At 42.4% G+C, this 21,608-nt stretch overlaps 1 protein-coding gene across 5 annotated transcripts in view; it reads left to right on the top strand.

The window, feature by feature from the left end:
• The window catches only part of ST7L (suppression of tumorigenicity 7 like), a 112,434-nt gene that overhangs the window by 41,380 nt on the left and 49,446 nt on the right, over positions 1-21,608 (top strand). For all 5 annotated transcript variants that reach the window (XR_009244894.1, XM_058660062.1, XM_004581919.3 and 2 more), the window contains 2 exons: positions 2,369-2,441; positions 3,599-3,701. Coding sequence is in view for 4 of the 5 variants with exons in the window: in XM_058660062.1 (XP_058516045.1) it covers positions 2,369-2,441; positions 3,599-3,701 (176 nt within the window). In the remaining variant the exon portion in view is untranslated. The remainder of the gene's footprint in view (positions 1-2,368; positions 2,442-3,598; positions 3,702-21,608) is intronic.

Genomic DNA, 21,608 nt, shown 5'->3' with positions numbered 1-21,608 from the left:
TACAGTTTATCCCTGCCCATCCTGCCCCCATCCCTGGCTTTCATGCAAACTGGTAGGTGTGAGGACCTAGCTTGAGCATGGCCTGCACCCCAACCTGGCTCTTGAGCTTGCCAGACCCTACCCAGTCCACCACCCTGAGGCTGCCCACACACCTGCCGATAAGTAAAGCATCCTTGTCCAGCCTGACCAACATCCAGCTCTGAAAGTTCCCCAAATTCTCACACCAGTCTACTCCCAGACCCAGATCTCAAGTGTGCCAGCAGATGCTAGACCCTGACAATCCACTCCCCCAGTCTCAGCCCTTGTGTGTGCTGGTGGTTGTTACTAACCTCCAACCTCAACCCAATTTTTGGGTATACCTGCAGGTGCTACAGCCAGGACCAGCTTGTCCTGTTCCCAATCCCAGTTCCCATGAGTATCAGTTCTGTTGTCATGCCTAGCTTGGCCCATCACCATCCGCAGCTCTTGAACAAACCACCAGAAATTGAAATCCTACAGGGATGAACCCACATGTTCCCCATAAAATGTGCCCCTAGACCGGATTCTCTCTTGTGCTGGTTAGTGTCATGGCCCAGCTTAACATGACCCATCCCCTATTCGGACGTTCACTGGCAGGTACTGTGGTTAAGTTCTGACAGATCGGCCTTTCAACCCTAGCTTTTGTGTGCACTGGTGGGAGGTGGTCAATACCAACAAGCTCAGCTCAGGTCTCTTACATGTGCAGGTGTATTGGTTTGTCCCAGACAGTTCCTCTAGTTTCCCTCCTCCAAATCACCTTGTCTCAACCCCCTCATTTACCTGCAAATACAGTAGCCTAGTTGGTGGAAATCCCCCAGAAACCATTCCTCACCTGTACTGTTCTCCCTCAGTGATCCTCCCTCCCACACATCTCTATTCCCCCTTTCCTTGAGCAGTTCATAGTCCCCCACTGCCCGCAAGTGCACAAGTCTTCAAACCCAGTCATTCACCAGTGAGTTGTATTGGTATGGTTTTCTTTAAAAACTAGAAATAGAAATCTCATATGCTCCAGAAATCTCATTTCTAGAGATATATTGAAATGACATGAAAACATTATTGCATCACTGTTCATCGTAGCTAAGATATATCTACAATCAGATGAATGAATAAGGAAAATGTGATACACACACACATACACACACACTAAATATTTTTCAGCCATAATAAAAAGAATGAAACCTTGTTGTTTGTAGTAAAAAAAATGGAAAATATGTTAAGTGAAACAAGTCAGATACAGACAAACCCATATGGAAGCTAAAAACCGTCTGAATTCAGAATGGTGATTATTATAAGCTGGGAGGGGTGGTCCTGGGATTGGGGAGTAGCAGGTACTGAATCAGAGTTTGACCAAAGGATAATGAAGTTCCAAGTGCCATACAGCATAGGGAGGAGACTATAACGTAGTCACAATAACTTAGTAGATATTGTATGAGCAAACAGAAGCTTCAATCCTACAATCATATAGTAATGTCAATCAAAGGGAAATGTTGATTATACTATTTTGCTCAACATACATTGTGTTTATGCACTATTCAATAAACATATAGCACATTGTAACCCACAAACATGTACAAGGAATGTTAAAAATATGTGGAAATATAAAAAGTTAAAAAAATCATCTTTGTATGAACTTCGATTCAAGTACTATTAAGTTTTGTTTTTTTTTCTAATGATTTCTTTTTTCTCTAAGCTGGTGTTTTTATATAGTTCTAGATGTTCTGTGCCTTTGCCACTGAATATTGTAGGTGGAGTATTATAAACATTTGTTGAGCATTTTCCACCATTGTACAGAGGGCTTTCATAGACTTGATTAAATCCCTGCCGGAAAAGTGGCATTCTTAAGGTAAATTTTGGTGTAGTGGTCACTAGGAATGCCTACATTCCGCATTGAAGTGCCTAAGTTCAAGTCCCAGCTCTGCATCCCACTCCAGTTTTCTGCTAATGTGCACATTGAGAGGCACACGTGATATCTCAAATACTTGTATTCTAATCTCCCATGTAGGATAGCAGATTGAGTCTCAGCATTTGGGAGAGTAGATAGGCAATGAAAGATCTTTGTGTCTCTTTGTCTCTTCCTCTCTCTTTCAAATAGGTAAAAAGATGCAGTTTTTAAAAGTTTCATTCTCTGTTTTGAAAAGAAAAACTTGTGATCAAAGCAGTTGCTACCAGCTCAAGGATGTATAGCTAGTAAATAGAAGAATCAGGACTCAAACTTGTATCTTCCAACTACATGTCCAGATGCTTCTATTGTTACATTACATTTGTTGAATTTTTGCTGTGAATTGTTCTTATTAAACACTATCTTGATCGTTCTAAAAATTCTTACCTAAGTTGAAAATTATTGTTGCAGATATAAGCCTTCCTAAGTCAGCAGCAATCTGTTATACAGCAGCTTTGTTGAAGACAAGGACTGTTTCAGAGAAGTAAGTAGCTGTGATCGCTGTAATAATTTAGAAGGTTGTGTTTTCCTCTACTGATTTAATTAGTGCTCTTACCTTTCCTTGATCGTCAGCAGCTTTGGGGCTCCTTATTACAGGTGAGGCTTTTTAGAACTAAGTAAACTAGAACTTGAATTCAGACTTTGCCATACATCAGCTGTAGGACCTCAGGCATTTTGAGTCTCTTCCTCATCTGTACTATAAAAGTGTTGACAAAGTAAGGTGACTGTGAGGATTAGGTTTGCAAACTGCCTAGAGCACTGTCTAGAAAATACACACAGTATGCTGGCTCTGCCCTCAAACCTGAGAGGGCCTCCCTAAGAGGCCGTTGAACTTGACTGGACAAGTGGGATGCTGGACTCTGTATGGTGTGAGCTTTTAATTAGGGAATCTCAACGGAACTTGAGCTGTGGTTATGCATCAAGGTGAAGGAACTCACCATGGGGGAGGGGTTTGGGGTGAAGGGGGGAGAATCCCAGTACCTATGAAATTGTGTCATGTAATACAATGTAATTAATGAATAAATGAATAGAAAAAAAAAGAAAATACACACAGTAAATAGTAGTCGTGATGATAATGGTAAGGTATATGGTAGGGAAGTAAGTTTCATGTTGTCTGTTCTTATAGTGGAGTTATGTCCCTTTCCTTGTATTTTTGACTGTCCTTAACTCTCCTTGTTCTGCACATGAAGATATGCAGACGCTAGCTAGCTAGCTGCTGACCATTTTCTTCTGCCTTAGGTAACTATGCCTTGATATGAATTTGAATGAAATATGCAGAGCAGATAAAATATAATTGTTTCATGAAATTCATTGAATATCCCCATATAACATATCTTACTTTATTTTCACAAAGTGTGCCTTCATTGGACTTTTGCTAAAGATTTCTTTACTCTAGTTTGAAGATTTCTATTCTTTATTCTGTTTTATTCTGTTTTCATTTGTATGTTGAACTAGAAGAGTTTAATTAGTAGTTATCTGGCCTTGTCTTGCCAGAAACCTCTTTGTTTCAGTGAGGAATGTTATGATCTAAATCCATTCCTTTAGCTTTTTTTTTCTTTTTCTTTCTCTTCTTTCTTTCTCCTTTATTTGTTATTATTATTTCTTGTATACTTATTTTTTCATCTTCTGGTTTTCTTACAGATTCTCACCAGAAACAGCCTCTAGAAGAGGGTTAAGCACAGCAGAGATTAATGCTGTGGAAGCAATTCATAGAGCTGTGGAATTTAATCCTCATGTGCCAAAAGTGAGAAATTGTTTGATGAAAATGTTACTTCTATTTAAGCTTATCAAACTGATGACAATGTGTAGACCAAAGTTTGTCAGAATTATTTTATATTTTGATGCTTCTTACTCAATTTAGAAGGGATGTTAAAAGGTTTTTAGAAAGGTGAGTAAGAGTGATAGTAACTGTAGACTTTGTGATTGCTATCAAAAGTTTAACTTTGTCACTTAACTGTTCTTTTGTGGTAGAGAAGAAAAAAAAATCAGATACCTTGACTTAATATCATTCATACTTTAGATCATAAAGTCAAATTTCCTTAAGCTGTAAAAGCTTTCTCTAGACAAATGTTTGGGTTTTGGACTAGAGTTGGATAGACAGAAAAACTGAAGAAAATAGATGAAAATAATCAGTGATAGGAAGCAGATGTGAAAGTTCCCAGAAAAACTGCTTTAGGTGATGTTTATTCTGTCTCAGATGCAGTTTGTACCTGCTTCATTTGTTTTATTGCACATCTTGCAGTTATATAAACTAATGGTTAATCTGTGTGTGTTATTACCCAGGTTTGAGTTTTGCATTTACAGTATTCCCATGTTAGGAAATGGCAGAACACTTGAGAATAGATGCCCTACTACAAAATGTAGAGATAGCTATTGATTCTAGTGTAGTGTGTTAGTGGAATTTTGAAGCTAGTAGACAGTAAGAGATTAATCTCTGAAAGATAGTCTCCACCAAGAGGAAGTTGTAAGCCTATTAGAGCAAGTAAGATAAGGTTAAGAAGATTACTAAAATTCGAGGGTGAGCATCATTTTAATTTATATTATTCTCTCATTCAGGGATGCTGGTCTCATAAATTTAAATTTCCTTTTTATTATGAATTATGATGAAGTTGTAGAAAAGTAAAAAGCTCTAGAAAAATTAAACCTTATAGAATAGTAAAACACAACTGTGCATCTTAATGACTTATTGTAAAATAAATACTTGAGAAATACCACTAGGGTCAAGAAAGAGAATAATATCAACCTAATTCCCTTTCCCAGTTGTAACTTCTTGCCTCCTACCTAAAATGAATCATTATTCTGAGATTAATTATATTCATTTCTTCCTTTCCTTTATATTTATTTCATTTAGTGCTATAGCTATTGATTTTCTGATACATCTTATTTTTTGGAGTGGAGAGGGTTGTAATTTGTAGCACAAATGCATTGCCAGAAAGTATACTCTGATTTTACCCCTTTGAAACATTTTCCATCTCTTGGATTTCAATTTCTTTTCATATTTCTTATGTTATTTCTGGTTTTTAATTCTCTACCAAAAATTTTTTTAAAGATTTATTTATTATTATTATTGGAAAGCCAGATATACAGAGAGAAGGAGAGACAAAGAGGAAGATCTTCCATCCGATGATTCACTCCCCAAGTGAGCCGCAAGGGCTGGTGCTGTGCCAATCCGAAGCCTGGAACCTGGAACCTCTTCCAGGTCTCCCACGCGGGTGCAGGGTCCCAAAGCTTTGGGCCGTCCTCAACTGCTTTCCCAGGCCACAAGCAGGGAGCTGGATGGGAAGTGGAGCTGCCGGGATTAGAACCGGTGCCCATATGAGATCCCGGCGCGTTCAAGGCGAGGACCTTAGCTGCTAGGCCACGCTGCTGGGCCCTCTACCAAAATTTTAAATAGAGGTTTTTAAACTCTAAAAATAGTTAAAGGTGGTTACTATAAAGTTCTTTTTTGAAAATTCTAACATCTAGGACTTCTGTATGCTTATTTCTATTTAATATTCATTTTTTTCTTGCATAATGCTTATGGTTCCATTTCTGCCTGGTTTTCTTTGACTATAGTGCCAACTATTTTGTTTGAAAAGTTGTAAAAATATAAGACAGCCTTAAGGCCTGGTAGGTAAAACGTTGATCAGGATGCCCTTGTCTGGTGTTGGAATGCCTTGTCCAAGTTCCAGCTCCACTTTCAATTTTACTTCCTGCTAATGTACACCATAGGAGAAAGCAGGTGATAACTCATTGGTTGGGTTCCTGCCACCTATGTAATATTCCTGGATGAAGCCTGACCCAATCCTGGTTATTGTGGAAATTTGGGTAGTAAATCAATAGCTGGTTAAAAAATAAGGGGTGGTGTTTGGTGTACCTGTTATAACACGGTTTAAGACACCTGGGCCCTGCATGTATGTATCTGAATTCAATTTCCACCCATTACACCTTATTTCAGCTTCCTGCTAATGCAGCTCCTGGTGGAGCAGAGATGATAACTAAGGAAGTGGGTTTTTGCTAGCTATGTGAGAAACCTGTGTTGATTTCCTGGCTTTTGACTTCAGTCTGTTTTAGTCTAGGCACTGCAGGCATTTGGAGAGTAAGCCAGCAGATGGAAGCTACCTGTTTCGGTCACTCTCACTCTTCCCTTCTCTTTCAAATAGTTTTTTTTTTTTCTTTAAAACGTTGTATTTGAAAATTTACTCGTTTATTAATTTACTAATATATATTATAAAGATGAGAAGGTTGCAGACTCAGATAGCCTCTAATTAGCATGGAGAGGGTTGGGTACAGGGGGAAGGGAGGAAAAAGTACACTGCTCCATGCTGTCACACTACATTAGTGCTTGGGGACACAGACTGTCCTTGGATGTTGCTTTTGAGGCCCCAGTGTGCGGAACAATGTTCTGCGGGTATTAGTTGAGTGGTCTTGGTTATTCCTGACAAGTTATCAGCTTTATTACACCAGAGGTGAAAAATTCTTTCTAGGGCCATTTGGCTGTCCCTTTCTACTCAGTGTGCCCACAGACCTAGGTGCCAAAACTAGAGCTTGGCCTGGACTATTTTTCAAACTATCCTCCCCATCTTTTGATGAGGTACTTGAAGTCTTTTGATGGCTTAGATGAGCTGACTGCATGTTTTCCATTCTTGTACAAAGTCAGCAATTGAGGTGGCCCAGTGCTGCAGCAGGTCTGTGTGATTTAACCCTGAGGTCAGGTATTGAGCACAATCTAGTTAGGGAGCACCCTAAGACACCTCACTTCAGACCTTGCTTTCTGGTGCCACCAGCTGATGCAGGGTTGGGCTCAGTCTGCCCCCTGTGCCAGCCAACACATGTACCTTGAGTACTGCTGCTTGATCAGCTCTACCCCCAGCCCTGGCTCTCACGTGAACCAGCCAATGCTGTTACCTAGCCCAGCCCAACCCACTCCCAAGCCCAGATCTTGTATACAGTGACAGGATGACCCCAAAGAACTTCCAGACCTGCCTGTAAACACAGCTCTCCCTAGCACATGTGGTCTCTGTGACCTAGCCTGGTCCAGTCCAGTCCACCGCCAGCCACTGCTCTTGTGTGCATAGATGGGTTCTTTGTTTTGACCCAGGGAGGCCATCCACTTCCCCCTTCTGATTGCCACTGCTCAGCTCGATTGATTATCTGTGTGTACAGTGGTTCAGTCCATGGAGGACCCAAAAATAATTCTATACATATCACAAAAACCCTCAGTGACCCTCATTCCAACCTGTCCTCAATCGCTTGGCCACTGGCAGTGCATGGCCTCACAATATGCATATGGCAGTGGAAAGGCCTGGATGGTATGAGCCTGAGGTGGTGCTCCAGGATCACCATCCCCCAAATAGAATACAGTACTGGCAACTGTACTGGCACACTGGTTTAGTTAACACAGAGTTGGCATTAACCAGGCCCAGATGCCAGCTGGTTATAAGCTGATTTTCTTCTAAAACTATAACATTTGCCTAGGTACAAGGCAACCCAAGCAGCTTCCTATAGCTGGAAAATTATAGATAAAAATGTAAAAGAAAAAGTTATAAAACTTCTGGTAGACATGGTAGGAGAAATTTTTTGTGACCTTGGGCTAGGTAAAGATTTATTCAAAGATTTGATCCATGAAAGAAAAAAATTGGTAAATTGGAGTTTTTGGATATTAAAAATCTTTGCTTTTTTAAAAAAATTATTTGAAAAGCAGAGTTACAAAGAAAGAGGTCTTCCGCCCACTGTTTCACTGCCTAAAAGACCAAAATGGCTGGAGTTGAGCCAATCTGAAGCCAGGAACCAAGAACTTCTTTCATATCTCCTACATGGGTACAATGGCCCAAGGACTTGAACCGTCTCTTACTTTCCTTGGCCAGAAGCAGGAAGTTGGATTGGAAGTTGAACAGCCAGGACACAAAATGGCACCCATATGGAATGTTCGTGTCACAAGTGGAAGCTTAGCCTACTACTGTATAGGCCACAAAACCTTTGCTTTTGTAAGATATCATTAAGGGGACCAACATTGTGATTTTGAAGGGTAAACTCCACTTAAACATTGTTATCTCATATTTGAGTGCTGGTTCAAGTCCTAATTCCCCAACTTACTATTCACCTTCCTGTTGATGCACCCAGGGAGGCAGCAGATATAGCTCAAGTACTTGGACCCCTCAAATTCACATGATTCCTGGCTTTGGCCTGACCTAGCCCTGGCTGTTGCAGCCATTTGGGGAATTAACAGCAAGTGAAAGATTTTCTCTCTACCTTTATCTCTTGCACTACCTTTCAAACAAATAGGAGTGGGCCCCGCCTGATGGCTCAGTGCCTAAATCCTAGCTTTCCAAGCACTGGCATCCCATATAGGGGACGCTTCATGTCCTGGCTGCTCTGCTTCCCATCCAGCTTCCTGCTTGTGGGAGTAGAGAATGGCCCAAAGCCTTGGAACCCTACACCCACGTGGGAGACCTAGCAGAAGCTCCTGGCTCCTGGCTCCTGGCTTTTGATCTGAGAGCTATGGCCTTAGCAGCCATTTGGGGAGTAAACCAGCAGATGGAAGATCTTTCTGTCTGTCTCTCCTCTCTATAAATCTGCCTTTCCAATAAAAACAAATAAATCTTTAAAAAATATATACAAAGTTTTAAAAGACATTAAGAAAATAGAAAGACATGCCAAAGACTGGGAGAAGGTATTTGCAAATTATATATCAGTTAAAGGATTTGTAGCCAGGATAAGACTATATAATTTACATACATATGTTTATAGAATATATATATATATATATATATATATATATATATATGTAGATATACATAAACTTAGAATACAAAAACTCAAAGCATGAGCAAAAGATATATATGTGTACACTTAATATATATCTTCACTAAAGAATATATATGAATATAGTTAATAAAACTAGGCATTGGGGAAATATAAAACAACAGTGTGATACTCCCTACTTGCTAGAAAATGTGAAGAAATTGCATACATTACAGCTATTCTTACAACATATGACTCGTCACTTCACTTTCTAGGAATCCACTCAAGAACAATAAAAACCCAGAGATTCTCTATGCAAATGCTCATGTTCACAGCGACTAAAATTTGAGGTGATTCAGGCAGGTAAATGAATAAATAAATTGTGGTATTTCCATTTGATGGAGCAATACTTCTCAAAAAATAAAAGAAATAGTACATGCAACAGCATAAATAAACTTCAAATACTTTATGTAAAGTGAAAGAAGTCAATGATAAAGTCAGCGTACTGTATAATTTCATTCTTACCAAATTTCTAGAAGAGGTAAACTGTATAACACAGAGAGCAGATCACTTGTCCCGTGGGCTGCAGGTGAAGTAAGAATTGGCTGTAAGCAAGCATGAGCAAACTTGTTTGGTGACAGCTTTATAACATTTACTAATTATTTATTATTATACATGATTAGTTATACATGTATTAAAACTTAGCTACATGCTTATGTGGTGAATTTTGTGATGCATAAAATATAATTTATAGAATATTATTTAAATATAGAATTTTCATATTTTTGCCTCAACTAAATATCAAATCAATTGATAATTTAGCTCTATCAAAGTATCCATGGGGCAGCATTGTGACACAGCAAGTTAAACTGCCACCTCCAACAGTATTCCCTGTTACAGCTCCAGTTCCTTTCCCAGCTGCTGCAGGAGCTGGGAGATCCATTTGTTCTCTGTTCCTCTCCGTCCCCCTCCCTCCCTCTCTCCTCTCTTGTTTCCTTCCTCCTCCGTCATTTTGTCTGTCAAATAAATACATTAGTTAATATTTTTTAGAAACACCCAGCTAAGTAGAATGACGCTCTAAACATAATCTTCATGGATAAACACTTTACACGATGCAGAACAATTACTAATATTTTTGGAGAAATTTTAAGCTTTTACAACCTGAATAATATCCCAATTATATGATGTTAATGTCATATAGCCTGGGAGTGCTCTGGAATTTATAAATCATGCTGTATGTACAAACTTTTTACTCTCCCTTTTTCTTTTTTTCTTTTTTTTTTTAAGTTAATTTTATTTTTATTACAAAGTCAGATATACAGAGGAGGAGAGAGAGAGAGGAAGTGGAGCTGCTGGGATCAGAACCAGCGCCCATATGGGATCCTGGCAAGTTCAAGGTGAGGACCTCAGCCACTAGGCCACGCCACCAGGCCCTCCCTTTTTCTTCTATTAGGGTCTCTGTTCTCAGCTGGAGGCAAGCAAATATGAAGGATTTTAGGGGCTTTCTTCTCCACACTTTGTGGATGAATTATTAAACCTAATGAATTTATTATGCAAATTTGTCAAATGGTTATATGAATCTTACTAGTGAAGTAACAAAGGCTAAGACTGCTTTAGTGGAAAACATTTTTGGCAACTTTTTATATAAATATGGTAGAAATGGCTGTAGGTCTAGGACTATGCAATTTGTGAAAGCTGGAAACCGTTAGAAATACAACAGAGAAAAATCACATAAATCTCTCCTCAGGTTGTGAATTTGCTTTTAGGCATCCCATCAATAATGATTGCTTGTACAGTTTTTTTTTATTCTATGCTGTGAATTTCAGTATATGGTAACTATGTTAGTACTACTTTTTAAATTTTATTTTTATTGCAAAGTCAGATATAGAGAGGAGGAGAGAGAGAGAGAGGAAGATCTTCTGTCAGATGGTTCACTCCCCAAGCGGCCACAACGGCCAGAGGCGAGCCAATCCGAAGCCAGGAGCCTAGAACTTCCTCCAGGTCTCCCACATTGGAGCAGAGTCCCAAGGCCCTGGACCATCCCCGACCACTTTCCCAGGCCACAAGTAGGGAGCTGGATGCGAAGTGGAACTGCCGGTATTAGAACCAGCGACCATATGGGATCCTGGCACATGTGAGGCGAGGACCTTAACCACTATGCTATTGTGCCGGGCCCAGCATTTTATAAAATTTAAAGAGTGCGTTTCATGGCTTTTATCTTGTTCTTCATTACCTTGCCATGATTGGAGTTCTACATATCTTTTTATATTTTTAATTAAAAATAAGAAAAGATTATGCACCTTGCAGCTACTACAGCAATTGTCAGTTTTCTGCTTTTCAGTAGAAAATTTTTCATATATTCTAAACATTCCACAGCATTCTATTTCATTCACTCTAGTATTATTGTTTATTGTCCAATCACCAAGTACTTCCATAAAAATTTTGTGAAATAATTAATTTAGTGTTAAATTTTTTTAAGATTTCTTTTTATTGGAAAAGCAGGTTAAATAAAGAAGGAAAGACAGATCCTTCGTCTTCTGGTTCACTCCTTAAGTGGCCAAAATGTCCAGAGCCGAGCCAAATACCACAGCACCAGGCCTTCAAATCCGTTTTCAAAGTAACATTCATTGAATAGTGTTTTTTGAAAAATGATATGCTTATTTTTTATTGGAAAAGCAGGTTTAGAGAGAGAAGGAGAGACAAAGGTCTGCTGTCTGCTGGTTCACTCCCCAAGTGACTCCAACAGCCAGAGCTGAGCCAATCAGAAGCCAGGAGCAAAGAGCTTCTTCCAGTTTCAGAGACCATCTCTGCATTGAAAATGCAGGTGCAGGGTTCCAAGCCCTTGAGCCATGCTTTGCTGCTTTCCCAGGCTACAAGCAGGGAGCTGGATGGGAAGTAGATAGCTCCAATATGGGATCCCAGCACATGAAAAGCTAGGATTTATGTAATGGGCCATCATGCAGGGCCCTCTGTTGATTTTTAGTTGTATTTGTTTGAGAGACACTTCACCATGTGCTTATTCAGTCCCCAAATGCCCACAGTATCCAAGGCTGGGCAGGCTGAAGCCTGGAGCTAGCAGCTGAATCCAGTCCTCCTGTGGGTGAGGCGGGGCCATCCTTGTAGCTCCTGATGCCTCCTTAGATGCACATTAGCAGGAAGCTGGATGAGGGAATGAAATTGGGGTTTGAACACAGGTACTTGAGTGTAGGATGCAGGTGTCCCAAATGGCATCTTTTTTTGTTCTTAATTTTTATTTTAAGCTTTGAATTTTATGGTACAATTCTGTAGATTCCCCTCAACTCAATTGTCACCCCCCCACAAGTGATTTTTCCCTGTATTGTTACAACAGTACATTCCTTCATGAGGAGTTAAAATTCCATCAGTCTGCTGTTGAAGTGTGCCCCGACATTTCTGGTATAGACATGTCAGACAGGCCATCATCCCATTGTCTAGATATGTCCAAAACTTTCATTGGGAGTCCATCCTTTATTTGGAAGTAGGGATGCATGTTGCATTTAGATACGGTAGTCCCCATTACTCCATCACAATACATCCCAATTTGCTTGATGGTTTCCTTATATTAGAAAGAACATATAGTATTTGTTTCTTGGGGATGACTTATTTCACTGAGCATAATGGTCTCTAGTTGGGATCATCTGGTTGCAAATGGTATAATATTCCCTGGAGTAGATGTACCACAGTTTCTAATGACTCCTCTTTGGATGGGCATCTGGGTTGTTTCCATGTCTTTGTGATTATAGATTGTGCTGCTATAAATATAGTATTACAGATCCCCTTTAGGTGTAGTCCTAGGAGCAGGTCATATGGCAGGTTTATTTGTAGTTCTCTAAGCACTGTCCATACTGATTTCCGTAGTGGTTGTACTAGCCTGCACTCCCACCAGCAGTGAAGGAGGGTATCTTTCTCCCCACATCCATGTCAGCAGGTGTTGTTAGTTGAGTTCTGAATGTAGGCCAATCTGACTGGAGTTAAGTGGTACCTCAACGTGGTTTTCATTTGTACCTCTCTGGTGGCTAGAGAGCCTGAGCATCTTTTCATATGTCTGTTAGCCATCTGAATGTGTTCTTTTGAAAAATGTCCATTTCTGGGCCCAGCGGCGTGGCCTAGCGGCTAAAGTCCTCGCCTTTAATGCACCAGGATCCCATATGGGTGCCGGTTCTAATCCCGGCAGCTCCACTTCCCATCCAGCTCCCTGCTAGTGGCCTGGGAAAGCAATCGAGGACGGCCCAACAACCTGGGACCCTGCACCCGTGTGGGAGACCCGGAAGAGGTTCCAGGTTCCCGGCTTCGGATCGGCGCAGCACCGGCCCGTTGCGGCTCACTTGGGGAGTGAATCATCGGATGGAAGATCTTCCTCTCTGTCTCTCCTCCTCTCTGTATATCCGGCTTTCCAATAATAATAAAGTCTAAAAAAAAAAGAAAAGAAAAATGTCCATTTCCTTTGCCCATTTTTTTCACAGGGTTTTTTTTGTTTTGTTTTTTGTTTTTGTTGTTGTTGTTGTTCCACTGTCTGGGTTTCTGAAGCTCTTTGTCAATCCTGGATATTAGTCCCCTATCACTTGTGTAGTATGCAAAAATTTTCTCCCATTCTGTTGGTTGCTTCTTCACTTTGTTTATCATTTCCTTTGCTGTACAGAAGCTTTTTAGTTTGATGTAGTCCCATTTGTTTATTTTGTCTTTGACTGCCTATGCTTTTGGTGTCTTTTTAAAGAAATCTTCCCTGTTCCTCTTTCTTGAAGAATATTTCCTATGTTTTCCTTCAATAGTTTGATGATTTCTGGGTGTAGATTTAGGTCCTTGATTCATTTAGAGCTGATTTTTGTATAATGTGACAGGTGTGGATCTTGCTTCTTACCTCTGCAGGCAGCTATCCAGTAGCCCCAACAGCTTTTGTTGAATAGACCAGGCTTTTTCCCTGGATTATTTTCAGTTTCCTGTCAAAGATTAATTGTCTATACATGTGTGGGCTCCCTTCTGATGTTTCTGTTCTGTACCATTGATCTTCTCTGTTTCTGTACCAATCCAGACTGTTTTAATGACCACTGCTCTGTAGTATGTCTTGAGATCTGGTATTGTGATTCCTCCAGCTTGATTTTTATTCTAAAGGGTAGCCTTGGTTGTTCGTGGTCTCTTAAATTTCCAGATGAACTTTTGCATCTTCTGTTTCTGAGAAGAGTGTAGTTGGGATTTTGATTGGGATTGTATTGAATCTGTGTATTACTTTTGGTAATATGAACATTTTGATGATGTTGATCCTGCCAATGGCTACACCCACACGTTTTTCCTTACTATTCACTTGGAATATCTTTTTTCCATCCTTTCATTTTCAATTTATTCTGATGTTTGCTGATGAGATGTATCTCCTGTACGCAGCAGATAGATGAGTTTTTTTTTTCATCTAGTCCTCTAATCTGTGGCGTTTGATTGATGAGTTTAAGCCATTTACATTCAATGTTAATATGGATAAGTGGCAATGGCTTGTTCTTTGATTGAATCTTCTATTTGCCCTTCAGTGTGATGTTCTCCGCATTTGCCTTTGGTTTTGGTAACTACTCTTCCTTTTCTCCTTCACCAGAATGCCTTTGAATATTATGTGTAGGACAGATTTAGAGGAGGCAATTTCTTAGAGTTTTTTTTTTTATTGTGGAACAATTTTATTTCATTTTCAAAGACAAAGGAGAGCCTTACAGGACACATGATTCTGGGATAAAAATTTTTCCTTTTTAGAGTCTGGAATATGTGATTCCATTCTCTTCTGGCCAGTAGCATTTCCTCTGAAACTCAGCTGTGAGTTTCACTGGGGTTCCTCTATAGGTCACTTGATTTTTCTCACATGCATATTTAAGGATTTTTTTTCCCTATGTTCAGCTGAGGAGAACTTGATTAGCCTGTATTGTGGTGAAGTTCACTTTTGATTAACTCTGTTGGGAGTTCTGTGATCCTCCTGTATGTTGTTTTCCAATTTTGTTTCTAAATTAGGGAAGTTTTCATTTATTATTTCATTGAATACACCTTTAATCCCAGTTGCTCTTTCTGCACCTTCTGGAACTCCCATAATTCTTATGCTGGGCCTTTTAATCATATCTTTTAATTCTTGGATACTTTTTTTAGCTTGGCCTAGCTCTGCTTCCAGTTTTTTGTTTGTTTCCCCCTGATGACAGGAAGTTATCTTCCAAATCTGATATTCTTTCTTCTTCATTTATTCTATTTTTGAGACTCTCCACCATACTTTTAGTTTGCTCCACTGCATTCTTAATTTCTGAAATGTCAGCTTTCATTTGATTCATTTCCTGTGTGACATATTCCTTAAATTCTTTGTTCTTGTATTATGTGCTTCTCCTTGTTGGTCAGAAGCTTTATAATGAGTTTTCTGAATTCTGCGTCTCCCGTTTTCTCCATGTCTTCCTCACTTAACTCTGAGGATGGTAGAGACTTTTGCTCCTTTTTTTTTTTTTTAAAGATTTTCTTGTTATTGGAAAGCCGGATATACAGAGAGGAGGAGAGACGGAGAGACAGAGAGGAAGATCTTCCATCCTATGTTTCACTCCCCAGGTGAGCCGCAACGGGCCGGTACGCGCCGAGCTGATGCCGGGAACCAGGAAACTCCTCCGGGTCTCCCACGCGGGTACAGGGTCCCAAAGCTTTGGGCCGTCCTCAACTGCTTTCCCAGGCCACAAGCAGGGAGCTGGATGGGAAGTGGAGCTGCCGGGATTAGAACCGGCGCCCATATGGGGTCCCGGGGCTTTCAAGGTGAGGACTTTAGCCACTAGGCCATGCCGCCAGGCCCGACTTTTGCTCCTTTACCAGAGTCTTCGGTAGCATTCATTGTGCCTCTGTCTCTTTTGACATTGCAATCCTGTGTGGCAGATTCTTTTCCTTAGTGCAGATTTCTAAGATGTATTACCTGCAGGTCTACAAGTCAATTTTTATGTTTAATCAGTGTCCTGGATTAGGAAGACGCCAATTGTCCTAGATAACTGGTTTGCCGGAGACACTGATCTTGTCTAGACACACAAGATGGTGCCTGGCGGGGCACTGCCTGAGCCGGGGCTGTTGGCCTTGCGATCTAGGGACCACACAGATCCCGCAGGAAACGAATCCACATGGGATCAACTGGGTGTGACTAACTGGAAACGCGCCCACTCCGGCTTTGATTCCTGTGCTGATAGCTCTGACCTTGCCCCCAGTGTGCCCCATGGAGTCCACCACTCCCTTTGCGTTCATTGCTGAGCCAAACTGTTTGGCAGGATTGACCAATCCCAGCCTACCTTCACCTCCTGAGCTCCCTGTGTGAACCCAGGCTCCCACCTGGCTGCCGCAAGAGCTGATCTGTGGCCGCCTCTGGATTCCTGGTTGTTGCTGGAGTCCAGATCCCTGCTCACTGGCAGCTGGTAGGTTTTCTGTTTCGCTGTGTTCAGCGGCTTTCCAGGTGCTCCCCTGTTGATTGCCGGAATCCTATCTTTTCCTGAAATCTGCTCTCTGTGCTTTACCCTGTCTAATGATTCTCAATCATCTCGAACATGTCTGTACCCTATGCCAATATCTTTTTTTTTAAGATTTATTTATTTTTTTATTGGAAAGGCAGATATACAGAGAGGAGGAGAAACAGAGGAACATCTTCCATCCGATGGTTAGCTCCCCAAGTGGCCACAACAGCCAGAGCTGAGCCAATCCGAAGCCAGGAGCCAGGAGCTTCTTCCGGGTCTCCCACGCAGGAGCAAGGTCCCAAAGCTTTAGGCCTTGAACTCTTTCCTATATGGGATGCCAGTGTTGTTAGCAGTGGCTCTACCAGTTACATAACAATGCTGATCCCATTCATTTTTATTATATTCCCAAGGTTGTAAGATCATTACCACTATTTACTAATGAGACATTTTATTTCACCAGCAAGAAACCTACATGTATTAACCATTACTTCATTCCTGCTTCCCCTAGTTCCTCGCAACAACTAGTCAGTTTTCTTTCTGTATAGATTCCCTATTCTGGACTTTCCATATAAACAGAATAATGCAGTGTATGAGGTTTTCTGTCTGATTTATTTGACTTAGCATACTGTAGCATATTCCTGTACTCCATTCCTCTTTATGCTGAATACTATTCCCTATATTTATGTATCCATTGATGGAGATTTGGATTGATTCTATTTTTCATCTAGAATAGATAAAGCTATTATGAACATTCATAAGTAACTTTTTGCGTGGGTTTATGTTTTCATGTCTCTTTATTATTTTTAATTTTTTTTTATTTTGGTAATCTTTACATAGTTGATCAGGGTACAAAGGGTCAAGGGCTACAGAAAAGTGGGTAAGACCATTGTTTCCACATTAATATGATTTCTTTTTTTTTTTTTTTAAGATTTATTTATTTTTATTGGAAAGGCAGATATACAGAGAGGAGGAGAGACAGAGAGGAAGATCTTCCATCTGATGATTCACTCCCCAAGTGAGCCGCAACGGGCCGGTACGCGCCAATCCGAAGCCGGGAACCAGGAACCTCTTCCGGGTCTCCCACGCGGGTGCAGGGTCCCAAGGCTTTGGGCCGTCCTCAACTGCTTTCCCAGGCCACAAGCAGGGAGCTGGATGGGAAGTGGAGCTGCCCGGATTAGAACCGGCGCCCATATGGGATCCCGGGGCTTTCAAGGCAAGGACTTTAATTGCTAGGCCATGCCGCCGGGCCTGATTTGTTTTCTGTATTCGGGGTAAGAAAAGAGATAAAGGGAAAAGTCCCATCCAGCCTCCCACCCATCCCAGGATCCCCGACGGGGTACATGTTCCGAAGGTCCTGCTCATGCAGTTTTGATAGTTTAACAGTTCTGTATTGCTGCCAGTCTCGCCATTCCAAGCGTGATGAAATCTCTTCAGAATCCACTGGCTGACATAGCCTCTTCATGGTTGGGATTCTGAGATCAGCAGTTGTTCAGTTGGAGGGATCCACAGAGAAACTTCATCTGAGGTGATCCCAGACCTGATTCTTGTGTGTGCTTACCAGTACAGGATCTGGCATAGTCCATTGCCCACAATCAGCTTATGCATATTCTGGTGGTTGCAATAGATGGATCAGTTCTGTTTCCAACCCTGTGTTCCACACAAAACAGTGGGTGTTGGCAGTCTAGCCTGATCCTGCCCACTTCATACTCGGCCCTCACGCGAATCAGTGGGAGCTGCAGCCTAGTCGGGGCAACTCCCCATAACTCCCACCAGGCCTGCCTCTACCCTGGTTTCCATGCTTACCAGTATGTACCGTAGACTTGTTCAATCTGTCCCACTTCCCATTCAGCTGTTATATATGTTACTGGACATTGAAGCCTAGTTCAGCCTAACCAGCCCTACTATCCAGCCCACACACATACTGGCAGGTACCACTCTCTGTCTAGCCACTCCTGCCCCAGGTCTGGTATTCATGCTCTCCAATGGGAGTGATAACCCAAGAGGGAGGTGCCCACTATTTCCCTCCTGGTCCCACTCGCACTCCTGGATTATGCACTCTCCAGGTGGTTCTGTGGTTTAACTTGACAGATTAGCCCCCAGTGCCAGCCTCTGCCAGCTGATGCTGTGGCAAAGCCCAAATAACCCTCACCCACTCTAATTTATGCTTGCACCAATAGGAACAATCAGCCCAGCCTGGCTTTTCTCTGATCTAGCTCAAATGAGGCCCACAGGTGTTGTAGTCCTTCCTGGTCTGGTCTGTCCCCATCCCAGCTCATGCTCCTCAGTGGGAGTGGCTGTCCAGCAGGGGAGCCCTCCACATTCCCCCTACCCTCCCTCGCTGATTCTCACTTGTGCTGGTTGGGTGCTGCGGCCACATCTGTATGGCCCACCTCACCTTGACATTTGCTGGTGGGTGTTGTAGCCTGGCTGGCCCAGCCCACCCCCAATTCCAGCTGACGCTGGTGAGGGTTATAGCCTAGCCCAGCCCAGCAGGCATCTAATCCCAACCGTAATGTGCACTGGCATGTGTTGCGACCCCCATACTGGCCCTACCCTCACTCTGTTCTGGTCCTCGTTTCGCCAGCGGGTGATGTGAACTGGTTCAGCCTGGTCTGTCCCCAACTGATGCCAAATGTATGCCAGTAGGTACCTTTCCCAAGCCTGGTCTAGGCTGTTCCCTATCGTGATTCTTGCACTCACCTGCAGGGACTGTGTCCTGACAGAGGAGTTTCCCAAGCTCCTCCATCAGAACCTGTCCCATTGCCAGATCTCATGCATCCTGGTGGGTCCATGTGCCAGCCCTACTTAGTCTACCTCCTGTCCTGGCAGGAACAGTGGCCTTTCCTAATTGGCCTTCAACAGATTCTGGTTCTTACTATTGGATGTTTCAGCCCAGCTACAGCTCGTCCATACCTAGACACAGCTCACACATGGCTCAATGGGGGCAGAGACCTAGCCTAGTCTGTCCTACATCTACCCTGGTCCTCCAGAGCACCAGATGGTGCTGGCGTCTAGCACAGCCTGGTGTGTCCAGTCCACACTTGTGCCAAGGGAGACTGAAGCCATATCCAGACCAGAACGCAGCCCCCACTCCAGCCCCTGCAGTTACCAGTGGAAACTCCAACCCAGTTAGGGTGTCTTCTTTGCTCCCCAATCGGGCCTGTTCCTAAGCATAAATCACATGCATGCCAGTGTTTGCTCTGACCCAGCTTGGCATAGCCCCTCTCTAGTCTTGGCCTTTGCCTTCAATGCTGTGGCCTAGTATCCCTGGCTCATGCAGACCAGTCAGTGTAAGAGCCTAGGCTGGCTGACCTGTGCTGCATCCTGCTTTCTGTTCTTGCTTGTGAGTTAAGGTTTGCTCAGCCCTGCCTGGTCTGCCCCCTTCCAGTTGCAGTTCGGCGCACCCCACATCCTGTTTTAGGATGTACATTCGGATGCTGCTGCCTTGACTTGCCCAGACTGTTGTCAGTTCCTTTACCAGTAAGTGATGGCAGGTTCCCTGTTCACATCTAGCTCAACCCATCACCACCCCAACTCGCAAGCCAACCAGTGGGACTTTTATTTCTACAGGGTTGGGCCCACACTTACTCCACAGAGAATCTACCCCTGAATCTGGTTCTCTCTCATGTTGGCTAGCATCCTGACCCTGCCAAGTGTGACCCATCCCCTGTTTTGCCACTCAGTCAGGTACTGGTACCTAACCCTGCCAGACAAGCCCCCAGCCATAGCTTTTGTGTAGACTGGTATGTGGCAGTCAGTGATGCTCTACGTTAACAACCCATCTCAGGATTCCCACGTGGGTTGGTGAATCAGCCTGGTCCAAAAAAAACTTATGGACTCTCCCCTCCAAACTCTCAGATTTCAGTCCCCATGTTTGCAAGCAAGTTCTGTGACCCCATGGCTAGGAATCACACAGAATTCATCTCTCACCTACACTCACACTAGCCTTATCCCTAGATATCCCTAGGCAGCAAATACATACCCTAAAAACCCTAGAACTCACCGCTGGGGAGCCAGCAGGCAGAACCTGGCACCCTATGGGCACACTGGCCACCCAAAGCCTACTCTCACTGTGTGGCAATGGTGCCCATGGGCCGAGTCCCGGGCGTTGAGTCCAACCTGGCTCGGTACTCTTCGAAAGCAGGTCACCACCACTGTGGAGGGCTGCTGTCACCTGAGCTGCCAAGGTCGAATTCCAACCCCTGTTTTCATGTCTCTTAAAGGTAAATACCTAGGAATGGAATTGATAGATCATATTGCTAATTCTGCATTTGAAATTTTTAGAGAATGTCAAACTGTTTTCTACAGTGACTCCACTGTTTTACATTCCTACCAACAATATGTAAGATTTCCATGACTCCAGGTCTCCCTGAACAAATTTTGGTAAGAATATAGGAATCTGGACCCAATGCAGTGGCGTAGTGGCTAAAGTCCTCGCCTTTAACGCACCAGGATCCCATATGAGCGCCGGTTCTAATCCCGGCTGCTCCACTTCCCTTCCAGCTCCCTGCTTGTGCCTTGGGAAAGCATTTGAGGACCGCCCAAAGCCTTGAGACCCTGCACCCGGGTGGGAGACCCAGGTGAAGCTCTAGACCCCTGGATTCAGAGCAGCACAGCTCCCCAGCCGTTGGGGTCACTGGGGGAGTGAATCATCGGATGGAAGATCTTCCTCTCTGTCTCTCCTCCTCTCTGTATATCTGACTTTGCAATTAAAAAAAAAAACCTTTAAAAATATTTATAAAAATATACATATATAGGAATCTACTCCTTTAAAATTTTTTGTTTGTTTGTTTGTTTGAAAAGCAGAAAAACAGAGAGGAAAAGACAGAGAGAAAGAGAACGTGAGAGCAAGTGAAAGTACGTAGGCTTCCACTCACTGATTCACCTCTAAAAGCATGCAACAGCGGGGGTTGGACTGGGCAGTAGCCAGAAGGCTGAAACTCCACCTGGTGTTTCACAGCCATCATAGGGATCCAGGTACTTGAGCCATCATCTGTTGTTGCCCAGCCATTTTAACAAGAAACTGGATTGGAAGCAGAGGTGGGACTCGGTCCTAGGCATTTCAGTAAGAGATAGGGACATTCCAAGTGACAGTGTAATCCACTGTACCACAACACAGGCCCCAGAAATTAGAACTTTCAATCATTACTGAGACTACAAAATTAGCTCTTCAGGAAATCAAATGTTGATTTCTTGCAAAGGTTCACATATGTCCACACCCATAATCCAACATTTCTATATTATAACTCAAACACTCAAGAGAAATTAAAGTATGTCCACAAAAATACTTGGATTTAGAAGGGTGTTTTTTTTTTTTATTCAAACAAGTCCCGAACTGGAAACAAGACAAATGTCCACAACAGATAAGTGCATAAACGAATTGCTATGTACTTAGTCAATAGGTTACTATTCAACTGTGAGAAAGACATGACAGAGCAAACATAAAAAAGTATATCCTAAATGGTTCCATCCATATGTGA

The sequence above is a fragment of the Ochotona princeps genome, chromosome 2 (assembly GCF_030435755.1).
Source record: "Ochotona princeps isolate mOchPri1 chromosome 2, mOchPri1.hap1, whole genome shotgun sequence".
NCBI lineage: Eukaryota > Metazoa > Chordata > Mammalia > Lagomorpha > Ochotonidae > Ochotona > Ochotona princeps.
This window is presented reverse-complemented; position numbering and strand designations above follow the sequence as displayed.